We start from the raw sequence: 14,365 nt of genomic DNA on the forward strand, positions 1-14,365 counted from the left end.
GTAGTAAGTAAAGCAGAAGTTTCAGAAATTGAGGATCAAGAAAAGTTCAGGGTAGCAAGATATAGAATGTCTTATACCTGAACTTGAAGATTCTTCTGTAAGGAAATATGTGTCATGAAGGTATATTTGAGGACAACTCTGGTTTGCCTGGTACAGATTTGCTGTCAAGTTCAAACATAAAATGACTCTTGCCAAGGCAGTAGAGTATTCTGATTTGTCCAACCTGGACCACTTTCCACTCATGAAGATATAGTCAGTTCCTCAAAGCCAGAGGACAATGAAGTGTGTCTTGGAGAAGTGGTCATGTCAACAGTCACTGGCAGACTTAAGAATCAATTAGGTACCCCCAAATATGTATATTTTAAAAGTATACCAACAGCCGGGAAAAACTTCCCCAAATTACACTCTTGGGCCACTGTCATGATTTTTATTTTCACTTGGTAACACCATCGTTTCCCTATTTGTAAATAAGTAAAACAATTTTTAATTTATATTAATACAAAAGATTGCCCTAGTGACTTAGCAAACCCCAAGTGAAACATTCCTATTCTATCTTATTCTATCTTAAAAAAAAAAAAGTGACTGAATTCAAACATACTTTTTAAAAAACATCTTTGGGATGGAATTAAATCATTATACTGACTTTCTATATTCTGTATTCTATAGTTTATGTAGCCATATTATTGTAACATTTCCTATTAATCCAACATAAATACAAGAACAGATATTAACAAAACCAAAGCAAAAATGCATATTTCACTTACATCTTCTATGTCTTTGTCTAGAGCTACAATTCTCAGAGGAGTGGTTAAATCTAGATTGTCAGAAATGGTTGCTCCCACTGGGGCAGATTCAAGTATATAGCCTTGATAGCTTGGCATTGTGAAATAGGGGCTCTGGTTGTTCTCGTCCAATATTTCAATGTGTAGACTGGCAAAGGCAGGAAGCGGGTGGCCATTGTCTTGTTCAGCCTAAAGTAAAAATCAAAAATATTTTAAAAATTGTCTTAGGATATTATTCTCCTGTGAAACTTTTCATACTGTATGCATGGATTTTTTAAACTAGTATCATTACAAAAATAAGAAATACATTAAATATACATTAGAAAACATAAATCAGGAAACAGAAGTACCAGGTTTATTGCTTGATCCTCTATATTCAAATCCAGGATAAAAATACTATAATGAATTATTATAATTATAACATAACGTAAAGTGTGATGACTGTGTTTAAACACAGTTACACAGAACATAAGAAATAAGGCATTTGAGTGAATTGCTGATGAAATATTTAAATAATAGGAAAAAAAAAAAGACTTATAACCTGAATAAAATACCACACCTAATTTGTCTTTTCCAAGTCTTCTCATTTCACACTGTAGTCAGAATGTTTCTGCAAACCCCAAATCCAGATGTTGAAATCCTAACACTCAAGGTAAAAACATCAAGAGTTGGAGCTTTGGGGAGGTGATAATAGCAGAACCTTGGTTAATCGAATCAGTGCCTTAAAAAAAGAGATGCCAGAAAATTCCTCTTCCCTCCTTCTTCCACGTGAGACATAGCAAGAAGGCTATGAGGAGTGGGTTGCCACCAAACCTCAAGTCTGCCAGTGCCTTGATCTTTACAGCCTCCAGAACTGAGAGAAATAACTGCCCATCACCTTCGAAGTCTGTAGAATTTTGTTATACCAGCCTCAACAGACTAAGATAAGCCGCAAATAATTTATACTTCCACATAAAATTAACAGACTAAAGCTATATTTATTGCCCAATGAAAGACCTCAAAAGCATCCTATAAAGTACAGAGATAATTTCATCATAATACTTTAATAGCTATAAAATTTCAAATATTATTACTAGAAATATATTATTCAATACATATGAGTAAAATTATTTAATGTGTATGTATAGGTTTGTCTTTCTTTTTTAAATTTAAGAAATTAACAAAAATTTTATTTCTAATAAATTTTCTTAGGAAGTCTCAAACCTAAACTGAATGAGGAAGTCTCAAATCTAGACTCTCTGTCTAAAGTGGTGTGTTTTACTACACAGGAATCTAAATATGTAGCATAAAAGAATATTTCATCACCACTGATTTCTAGAAAATCTCCTCCAAAGTTTAGGAGAAACCTGCACTATAATTCAATGGTATATAAATTTATTAAAATGGATTCAACCTCTCTGTCATTAATGTATAATAAAATAGTTTTCCTATTTCCATTTGAAATAAGTGCAAAGTGAAGGTCAATCTTTCTAATATTAAACACTAGTGTTTTTCTAGATAAAATAATGACTTTTGAACTATGAAATTTATAATAGTTCAAATCAATGACTTTTACTTACTTGTTTAACCCAAAGATAGAAAGTGAGAATTTTTTTCCATTTTTTCTAATTGTTGCTTAATATTTTCAATAATTAAGAAGGTAGGTAGCAAACCATATTGTTCTTTGGTAAAACTGGTCACTTTGAAGCAAGAAAGTCACAATATATTTTCACTTCTTATGATTATTTATACTTAATATACAGTGAAATATTGGATATTAATTATAACTTTAATAATATGGTAGTAATAAACCCATAGTGAAATGGTGTAATAGAGTGCATTGACAAAATTTATATATATATATATATTTAAATATTTTGATATTTTTTGTTTTGATATTGAATATTACATCATTTGTGTATTTAAATTATTTTCTGGCAGAATGCCAAAGTAGTCCATGGAAGAAAATGTTTATGAACTCCTACTGAACCCTAAGAATAGTAATGGAAAAGTAGATGGCCTTCTGTGGAATTATGTACTATTTTTCACACAAGTGTGCTACTGATACTATCATTATGTAGGAGACCTTTCTGCATCCAGCAGTTGTGATTAATATGTCTGAATCACAGATATTCTTCTAGGAGCTTCCTCTGCAACATACATCAGGTATTCTGCAGGCTGTTGACCAGGGCAAGAAGTACAGTTCAGGACAGAATTTTTTTTTTTTTTTTATGAAGTGAAACTAATTGTCCCAATGTGCAGTCCAGCACATCAGTATTGACTTGAGGAAAGCTGGATGCTTTGCCTGATTCTTACAGACTTTTAGCAGTTCACACAATGAAAGTCATTCTGAACAGTCCTTTTTTTTCTCTATTTATGCCTAATTATTTTAATAGTCTTGTGTCACGTCCAGGATATATTAACAATGATATGAAAAGTCACAAATTTCATATTTGTCCCCTTCCCCCAATTAATGAACGCAAATAAACAAGTTATACATGGTAAGGAGGAAAAAAGCCACAATTGGATGATAACAAAAGAAGCTTACAATATACCTTCAGATCATATGCCATTAATTTTTCCTGCCAACTGTGAACAGCCAGGAAAAATGTGTATTATTCTTATAATGAAAACAAAGTGACTCAATGAAAGCAAAGATAAAACTCAAATTAGATCCTTTAGAATAATCTAATTCCTCTTACCCCCATCTTTAAAAAACGTTTAAAAGTTCTGCTTTCATTATCCTAACAGTAGTTTATTGCAATAATGACTAATAGTTTTGAATTACTACTCCATGTTTTTGCTCTATTTGAAGTATTCCAAATTGACAACTAGATATCCCTTTCCAAACACCATATTCCTTTTTTTTTTAAATTTGTTTTTATTAGTGCATTATAGTTAGACATACTAGTGGGGCTCATCTTGTATTATTAATACATTCTGATAATGTAATTTGCTCCATTTCAAACCCCAGTAAATACCCTTTCCCTCCTCTTCTTCCTCATCAGTTCCTTCCCCTAATTGGTCTTTCTCCTATTTATATATTACTTTTTAATTGGTGCATTGTAATTATACATAAAGGTGGAGTTCATTGTACATTCATACTTGCACAAAACGGTGTGGTCAATTTCTTCTCATGCATCCTCCCTTTCCCAACCCTCCTCCCTCCTCCTTGATTCCCTTCCTCTACTCCACTGTTACTCCTAGTTTCATGAGATTTCCTCCTGCCACCTCTTATTTTTTAGTCCTTATTTCTCTCTAGTTTCCATATATGATAGAAAACAAAGCCCACATTCTTAGTCCCTATGACGTTTTGTTTTTCTAGATGTAAAAACGCATACTTCTTGGTAGAACACTAGAAAGATTAACTTTATGTTCAATGCCAGGCAGCATGTAAGAAACACAAAGACCTGGGGCTGAGATCCAGGACTCCTGAGGTATGAAAGGCTACAGAGGGAAATTAACTACAAGTTTCCCATAGGTATAAAATTGCAAATAAATATTCAAGATTAAGATAAATGGAAAAATTCGTATAGGAAATAATAGTAATGTAACTGTTTCTGATTGAAGTAGAAGTAAAATGTAGAACTTAAACAAATTAATACTATCTTACTATACTCTTCAGTGGGCCCATATATCAAAACTCTTATCCAATCCTCTTTTCTTCTAAATATCTCACTTATGCTGTACCAGCACAATCATTAGTGAATGACAGGAGGAGTATACTAAAGTGAAACAAAGTGGTATTTTAAAATTTTAATCTAATGACCTTATTTATGTCTACAAAGTCTGTGATTGCCAGTTGAACATTGTATTTAAAAACCAAGATTTTTTATTATTATTTTGGAGAAATTCTGGGCATGAGTCCCATTTTAGTAATGGGACTAAAACAAAACTGAAGCCAAAATTCAGACATATAACAGGAACATTATTTCTTCCTTTTTGAGGGCAAAACATTGAAAGAGGCAAACAACTCCATTTTGAATATTAGAACAAGCAAGTGTTGCCAATTTCTGAATTCCTTGTACCAGATGACTGAGAATACAGAATAAATATTTTCAAGCTAGTAGCAAATAATTTAATAAATTCTATGATAATTTAACAAATTCAATATCAGATGTTTTCAGTAGATAAAAAAATTTTTAAAGAGAAATGGGGAAGATTAATAAGGCATATAAATAAAACTTAGAAAAGATACACTAAATCCTTTTTTCCTGTGAAGTCAGAATTAATTCATTTTCTATCTACAGGATTCACTTTTTAGGCATTCACCTTTGTCTACACTCAGTTTTTCTCATTTAATCACATGGCTTTAAAAATGTCAGTACTATGTTGTCTCCTAATTTTCATATCCAGCCTGCACCTTTCTTCTGGGTTAGATTCTAAATCCAACTGTATATTTGATAATTTAGCTTGGATAGCTAATAAACAATTTGTAACCATTGCAAAAATTAAAATCAGATTCCCCATCACAAACCTGATCTAACCCATCTTTTCCATTTAATGGTACTTACATGCAGTGACGCAGGCCACACACTTAAGAGTCATCTTTACTGCTTGCTTCTTTTTACACCTGCATCTAATTTATGAGGAAACTGTATTCACTAACTATAAGATGTCCACAGGAACTAAGTACTTCTCACATCCTCCCAGTGCCACTTTGATACAAATTACTATTTTCTGTTACCTAGATTATTATATTTTCTCAGTCAGGGTCTATCCTTGACCACTGTTCATTCTCATTTTGCAGCCCAATGATTTTGTTAAATAATAGCCAGATCATGTCACTTCTCTCCTTAATACCCACCACTGATTTCCAAATTGCCTAGGTCCTACAGGATCTACTATCTTACTGCTTTTATCATACTCTCTACCTTCTCTCTTAATGTATCCTGACTATATTGTCTTGGTGCTGCTCTACTAAAGCCAGGTGTATTATCACCTTAGAATTTTGCATTGCCTGTTCCCATTATCTGAAATGCTGTTCTCATAAGTGTTCACATAAATCAAATATCTTTTTCCATTTGTCCCACTTTGATCACCTCTTTATTTTAAATTTGCACATCCCCCTTTCCCATTTTTTTTAAATTGGTGCATTATAGGTATATATAATGGTAGGAGATGTGCATATTCATACACACACACAACAAAACAATATAACAAAATCATTTCCCAGTACTTCTTCTATATCTCCTTTTTTCCCCCCTCTCTGGTCCCTTTCCACTTTCCCACTAATATCCCTTCAATTTTTATGAGATCCCCCCATACCTTTATTTTTATTTTTCTTCTCTAGCTTCCACATGGGAGAAAACATTATCCCTGACTTTCTGCTTGACTTATTTTGCTGAATATAAGGTTCTCAAATTCTATACATTTTCCTATAAATGACATATTTTCATTCTTCATCAAGAGTGTATAAAACTCCATTGTTCATGTATACCACATTTTCTTTATTCATTCATCCATTTAAGGACACCTAGGATGCTTCCATAGTTTTGATATTGTGAATTGTGCTGCTATGAACATGAGTATGCATGTTTTGCTATAGTATGTTGACTTTAATTCTTAAGGATTAACAACCAAGAGTGGTATAGCTGGATCATTGCTAGTCTTTTGAATAAACTTCTTATTGATTTCCAGAGTGGTTGTACTAATTTACTATTCCCCCAACAGTGTAAAAATATTCCATTTTCCCCGTAGTCTCTCCAGTATTAATCATTGTTTGTATTCTTAATAGCTGCACTCTAACTGGTGTGAAATGAAATCTCTGCAGATTTTGATTTTGCATTTCCTTAATTGTTAAAGATATTGAACATTTTTAACGTATTTCTTGACCATTTATGGTTCTTTTTTTTTTCTGAAAAGTATCTATTTAGTTCATTTGAATATTTATTAATTGGTTTATTTGCTTGTTTATTTCTTTAAGTTTTTTTTGAGTTATTTATATATTCTGGATATTAATCATTCTCAGAAGAGTGGTTAGCAAAGATATTATCCTACTCTACTGGTTGTTTCCTCATATTCTTAACTATTTTCTTTACTATGCAGAGCTTTTCAATTTGATGCCATTCCATTGATTAACTCTCGGCATTATGTCCTGAACTTTAAGGGTGCTTTTGAGAATGTTGTTGCCTGTGCCTATATGTTGGAATGTTGAGTCAATTTTTTCTTCTGGGAGTTGCTTAGTTTCTGGTCTAATTCCCAAGTTTTGATCTGTTTTAAGTTGACCTGTGTGCAGTGTAAAATATAAAGATCTTGTCTCTTCTTCATATGGAAAAGCAGTTTGCCCAGCACCATTGTTTAAAAGGCTGTATTTTCTCCAAAGTGTGTTTTTATCACCTTCTTCAAGGAATAGATGACTGTCTGTGTCAGTTTGTCTCTGTGACTCTATTCTGTGCTGTGCCTTCTATTACGTATCATTATTATTTGTGTCTGTACTTTTTTTTTTTTTTTTTAACCACAGCACCATGAAGTTTTGGTTACTATATCTCTGTAATGTAAGTTGAAATCATGTGTTGTTATGCCTCCAGCATTGCTTTTGGGGCTTAAAATTATTATGGCTCTTCTGGGTCTATTATTTTTTCAATTGAATTTTAAGACAACTCTTCTAGTTATGTGAAGAAAATCATTGATATTTTGATGGGGATTGCATTAAATCTGTATTTTGCATTAGGTAGTATGGCCACATTTACAATATTAATTCAGCTTATTCATGAATAAGGGAAGTCTTTCCATCTTCTTTTGTCTTTTTGAGAAAGTCAGTTCCTATGCCAACATGCTGGAGTGTTGGAACTATATTTTCTTCTAATAGGTGCAGGGTTTTTGCTCTAATACCTATGTCTTTCATCTGCTTGGAGTTCAGTTTTGTGCAGGATGAGAGCTAGGGTTCCATTTCATTTTACTACATGTGGATATCCAGTTTTTCTAGCACCATTTGTAGAAGAGGTTATCTTTTCTCCAATGTGTGTTTTCAGTGCCTTTGTATGAGATTACCTTTTGTGAGTTTGTCTCTGTGTATTCAATTCTATCCCATTGGTCTTCTTTGTTTTGGTGACAATACCATGCCATTTTTGTTACTATAGCTCTGTAGTATAATTTAAGGTCTACTATTGCAATGCCCCCTTCACATGTCTCACTAAGGATTACTTAGGCTATTCTATGCCTATTATTTTTCCAAATGAATTTCATGACAGCTTTTTATATTTGTATTAAGAATATCATTGGAAATTTGGTGGGAATTGCATTGAATCTGTATAGTGCTTTCAGTCATATGGCCATCCTGACAATATTAATTCTTCCTATCCAAAAACATGGACTATCTTTCCATTTTCTAAGGTCTTCTGTAATTTCTTTCTTTAGTGTTCTGTAGTTTTCATTGTAGAGGTCTTTCCCCTCTTTTTGTAAATTTATTCCCAAATGTTTTTCACTTTTTTTTTTTTTGAGGCTATTGCAAATGGGGTAGTTTTTCTAATTTCTCTTTCAGTTGATTCTTAATTTTTGTATAAAAATATAAATGATTTGTGTGTGTTAATTTTGTATCTAGCTATTTTGCTGAATTTGTTCATGAGTTCTAGAAATTTTCAGGTAGAGTGTTTTTTGAGGGGTTTTCTAAATATAGGATATGTCATGGGCAAATGGGAATAATTTGAGCTCTTTTTTCCTATTCATATTTTAATTTCTTTCTTTTGCCTAATTGCTCTGGCTAGAGTTTCAAGGACGATGTTGAAAAGTAGTGGTGAAAAAGATCATTTGTCTTAATCCAGTTTCTAGAGGGAATGTTTTCACTTTTTCCACATTTAAAATGAGTTTGTCCTTGTGTTTTATGTATATAGCTTTTAGGATGTTCAAGTATGTTTCTACTATCTCTAGTTTTTCCAGTATTTTGAATATGAATGGATATTGTATTTTCTTATGTTTTTTCTGCATTTATTGAGATAATCATGTAATTCTTGTATTTAAGTCTGTTTATGTAGTGAATTGCATTTATTAGATTCCATATGTTGAAACAACCTTGTATCCCTGGGATGGAATCCACATGTTCTCCATGCACTATCTTTTCAATATGTTTTTCTTTGTGATTTACTAGTATTGTATTAAGAATTTTGGACACCTGCATTTCAGATAAGGCATTAACTTCTAAAATAAACAAGAACTCAAAAAACTTAACACCAAATAACCAAACCAAAACAAAACAAATAACCCAATCAATAAATGGGGAAAGGAACTAAAAAGATACTTCTCTAAAGAAGATATATGAACAGTCAACAAATACATGAAAAAATGTTCAACATCTCTAGCAATTTGAGAAATGTAAATCAAAACTATGCTGATATTCCACCTCACTTTCATCAGAATGGCTACTATCAAGAATACAAGTAACAAACCAGAGCAGTGGCACACACCTGTAATCCCAGAGTCTTGGGAGGCTGAAGCAGGAGAATCAAGAGTTCAAAGCCAGCCTCAGCAAAAGCAAGGTGCTAAGCAACTCAGTGATACCTGTCTCTAAATAAAATAAAAATAGGGCTGGGAATGTGGCTGTCGTGGAGTGCCCTGAGTTTGACTCCCAGAAAAATACAAGTAACAATAAATGTTAGCAAGAGCATGGGGAAAAGGATATACTCATATATGGTGGGTCTGGAAATTGGTGTAAACACTCTGGAAAGCCATACAGAGATTCCTGAAAAACTAGGAATGGAACCACCATTTGACCTGGTTATACCAGTTCTCAGCATATATCCAAAGAAGTTAAAATCAGCATACTATGGTCACATGTTTATAGCAGCTCAATGCACAATAGCTATGGAGCCACCCTTGGTGTTCTTCAACAGATAAATGGATATAGAAAATGTGTTATTTATACAAAATGGAACAAGTCATAAAGAATGACTTTATGACATTTGCATGTAAACAGATGGATCTGGAGATTATCATGCTAAGAGCAATAAGTCAAACTCCCAGTAACCAAAAGGCTGAATGTTCTCTCTGATATGTGGATGCTAACACAGAACAAGGGCAGGAGAGAAGTTCAGTGGATTAGACAAAAGGGAATGACAGGATGGGTGTGGGAATAGTAAAGACAGTGGAATGAATCTGAGATAATTTTTCTATGTACATATGTGAATATACCACAGTGAATCTCCACATCATATATATATACACTGTGATCCAAATTAGAATGAGATAACTTTATGTTTTTATAAATATGTCAAAATAGACTCTACTGTCATGTGTAAGTAAAAAGAACAAATAGAAAAGACTTCCAACTAAACATTATATTTGATTAATTGTGTCCTTCATTCCCACAATTTGTTTCATTTTTTAAATATCTTTATCTTTTTATTGAATTTCTCACTCATATCTCTTACTGACTTCTTTAATTCATTCAGTCATTTTTCTGTGTTATTCATTAATCATTTTTACAAAAAGTCTTTTGAATTCTTTATCTGATATTTCATCTACTTTAATGTTTTGGGGGTCAACTGATGTTTGCTTATGAACTTTAGAAGATGTTGTGTTACCTTGTTTTTTTTTTTTAATTTCTTGTATGCCTGTGTTTGGTTTTATGCATCTTTTGGAATAGATTTTTCTTCCATTCTTTTGTGTGGTTCTTTTCAGGGTACAGCCTTTGCTTGCTGAAGTGTCCTTGAGTGATCTAGATTGAGATCCCCCTTCATAGGTGTACGGCATTGAAAGCCTTTGTGCTAATTCTATTTTGCTATAACATTGGATGTCCACGGAGTGGAACCTGAAGGCCCAGACCTAACCCTTTCTACTTGGGGCCTGATTGTTGGTTTGGAGTTTTGTCTCTTCTATTTTCCATATTAATGTGTAGCTGAATTTTAGTGTTATGCCTTTGTGTGAAGCAAGGTACAATAACTTTTGGTTGAGTTTATTTCAGCAGAAGAGTCTCTACCCTGTAAACTTGTACTGTTCTTGTAGCTTCCCAGCACCTTACAAAAAGTTGGAATGAAACAATAACAACAGACGAAGTAAACTATATACAGCATTAAAATAAATACCCAGATGAATTTCATAATTGCTTGCTCTATTTCTGCGAGGTACATCATTGGGATTTTAATTGGAATTGCATTGAATCTGTATAGAACTTTAGGTAGTATAGCCATTTTGACGATATTAATTCTGCCTATCCAGGAACATGGGAGATCTTTCCATCTTCTAAGGTTTTCTTGAATTTCTTTCTTTAGTGTTCTGTAGTTCTCATTGTAGAGGTCTTTCACCTCTTTTGTGAGATTGATTCCCAAGTATTTTATTTTTTTCGATGCTATTGTGAATGGAGTAGTTTTCCTAATTTCTCTTTCTGAAGATTCATCACTTATGTATAAAAATGCATTGGATTTATGAGCATTGATCTTGTAACCTGCTACTTTACTGAATTCACTTATGAGTTCTAAAAGTTTTCTGGTGGAATTTCCAGGTTCCTCTAAATATATAATCATGTCATCAGCGAACAGGGATAGTTTGAGTTCTTCTTTTCCTATTCGTATCCCTTTAATTTCTTTGGTTTGTCTGATTGCAATTATGAAATTCATCTGGAAGAATAAAAAACCTAGAATAGCTAAAGCAATCCTCAGTAGCAAGAGCGAAGCAGGGGGTATTGCAATACCAGATCTTCAACTCTACTACAAAGCAATAGTAACAAAAACGGCATGGTATTGGTACCAAAATAGACAGGTAGATCAATGGTACAGAATAGAGGACATGGACACAAACCCAAATAAATACAATTTTCTCATACTAGACAAAGGTTCCAACAATATGCAATGGAGAAAAGATAGCCTCTTCAACAAATGGTGCTGGGAAAACTGGAAAACTATATGCAATAGAATGAAACTAAACCCCTATCTCTCACCCTACACAAAACTCAACTCAAAATGGATCAAGGACCTTGGAATCAGACCAGAGACCCTGCATCTTATAGAAGAAAAAGTAGGTCCAAATCTTCAACTTGTTGGCTCAGGATCAGATTTCCTTAACAGGACTCCCATAGCACAAGAAATAAAAGCAAGAATAAACAACTGGGATAGATTCAAACTAAAAAGCTTTCTCTCAGCAAAGGAAACTATCAGAAATGTGAAGAGAGAGCCTACAGAGTGGGAGAATATCTTTGCCAACCATACCTCAGATAGAGCGCTAATTTCCAGAATCTATAAAGAACTCAAAAAACTCTACACGAAGAATACAAATAATCCAATCAACAAATGGGCTAAGGAAATGAACAGACACTTCACAGAAGAAGATGTACAAGTAATCACCAGATATATGAAAAAATGTTCAACATCCCTAGTAATAAGGGAAATGCAAATCAAAACCACCCTAAGATTTCATCTCACCCCAATTAGAATGGCGATTATCAAGAATACAAGCAACAATAGGTGTTGGCGAGGATGTGGTGAAAAAGGAACACTCATACATTGCTGGTGGGGTTGCAAATTAGTGCAACCACTCTGGAAAGCAGTGTGGAGATTCCTCAGAAAGCTTGGAATGGAAACACCATTTGACCCAGCTATCCCACTCCTTGGCCTATACCCAAAGGACTTAAAATCAGCATACTACAGAGATACAGCCACATCAATGTTCATTGCTGCTCAATTCACCATAGCCAGATTGTGGAACCAACCTAGATGCCCTTCAGTTGATGAATGGATAAAGAAACTGTGGCATATTTATACAATGGAATATTACTCCGCAATGAAGAATGATAAAATTATGGCATTTGTAGGCAAATGGTCGAAATTGGAGAATATCATGCTAAGTGAGATAAGCCAATCTCAAAAAACTAAAGGACAAATGATCTCGCTGATAAGCGGATGAGGACATATAATGGGGGGTGGGAGGGGCTAGCATTAGGTTTAGGGTTAGGTTTAGAGTTAGGCTAAGGAGAGCAGTAAAAATGAAGGAAAGAAGGACTGTGTAGAGGGAAAAGAGGGGTGGGAGGGGTGGGAGGGGTGGGAGGGGTGGGGGGGAGGGGAAAAATATAATAAACATCATTACCCTATGTAAACGTAAAAAAAATAAATAAATAAAAAAAAAAAATAAATAAATAAATACCCAGTACCTACTATAACATTAACACTATTTACCATAAAAACAGGAATTGTGAGTTCAGAAACTGCCAACAGGAAAAACAATAAATAGCCGTGAACTAGATTTTGCATTAAAAGGAATAGCAGATGTCAACTATGGCATCTACACTACTAATAGCTGCAACAACAGGAATGGTGGGGGCAAGAGTTATATAAAGCACATAGTTCTAAAAGGTGGTAGCAATATAGCTCATTAAAAGAAAATAAGAGCCTGCCTGCCCCCCACACCAAGGTCCAAGGTCCTCGCTGAGCCCACCCACCCCTCCACTGAGGATAGAGGCTGGTAGCTGAGCCTGCCTACCTGCCTCTCTACTGCTGAGGAACACTGTGCCTGACTCCATGCTGACTCAGCACACCCTCACTGGGGATGCCCAGCTTCTTTGGAGGCCAGTGCAGGCATTTTGAATTATTCCTGAAGGCATGGCCACCATCATCGGAAGGGCGGCTTCCTTCCTGAGACACCTACAAGAGACTGGAGGCCCTTTGACAGGTACCACTATTTACTCACTTACATCCTACACCCTTTCCCATCCTCTTGTTCACAGCTGGAAATACTGTAAGTAGTAATCGAACTGATCCTGTTTATTTTAATAATGTTAAAGTCATTGTAGGGGATATCTGGTTCAGGGCTATATTTTCTCTGTATTAGGTGCTACTGGTATTGATATCCACTTCAAAGGAGAGGTAGTAGAAAATTGCAGAGTCATAATAAGCCTGCAAGGGTGGGAGGGGACTTCACTATCTCTGATCTTCACTGCTAGAGGGGAATACAAAGAAACAATATGAAAAATCAGTGGAAGAAAGTGTCCCTAACAAACCAAGATGCTATTGTGATAGAATCCAATAATGGCATGGTAGTAGAAATGACAGAAAAAGAGTTTAGAATCTGCATAATTAAAATGATCCATGAAGCAAAAGATGAGATAAGAGAGCAAATGCAGGCAATGCATGACCATTTCAGTAAACAATTAAAAGAGCAAAATGCAGGAAGCAAAAGAACACTTCAATAAAGAGATAAAGATTCTGAAAAAACAAATACTTGAAATGAAAGAAATGATAAACCAAATTAAAAAAAAAAAAAAAAGCATCACCAAAAGAATAGACCTCATGGAAGACAGAATCGCAGTCAATGAAGACAAAATATTTCATCTTGAAAATAAAGATGAACAAACTGAGAAGATGTTAAGAAGTCATGAACAGGACTTCCTCAACAGGACTCCCATAGCACAAGAAATAAAAGCAAGAATCAATAACAGGGATAGATTCAAACTAAAAAGCTTTCTCTCAGCAAAGGAAACTATCAGCAATGTGAAGAAAGAGCCTACAGAGTGGGAGAAAAAATCTTTGCCAATCATACTTCAGATAGAGCACTAATCTCCAGAATCTATAAAGAACTCAAAAAACTCAACACCCAGAATACAAATAACCCAATCGACAAATGGGCTAAGGAAATGAACAGACACTTCACAGAAGATGTACAAGCAATCAACAGATATATGA

The 14,365-nt window shown here is 34.2% G+C and overlaps 1 protein-coding gene across 1 annotated transcript in view; it reads right to left on the reverse strand.

Annotated features, from left to right (window-relative positions):
* Pcdh15 (protocadherin related 15) overlaps positions 1 to 14,365 on the reverse strand; it is a 942,952-nt gene that overhangs the window by 341,840 nt on the left and 586,747 nt on the right. Inside the window, 1 exon segment of the mRNA XM_047552806.1 lies at positions 765 to 971. Coding sequence (XP_047408762.1) covers positions 765 to 971 — 207 coding nt within the window.

This window comes from Sciurus carolinensis, chromosome 5 (assembly GCF_902686445.1).
Source record: "Sciurus carolinensis chromosome 5, mSciCar1.2, whole genome shotgun sequence".
In the NCBI taxonomy this organism is placed as follows: domain Eukaryota; kingdom Metazoa; phylum Chordata; class Mammalia; order Rodentia; family Sciuridae; genus Sciurus; species Sciurus carolinensis.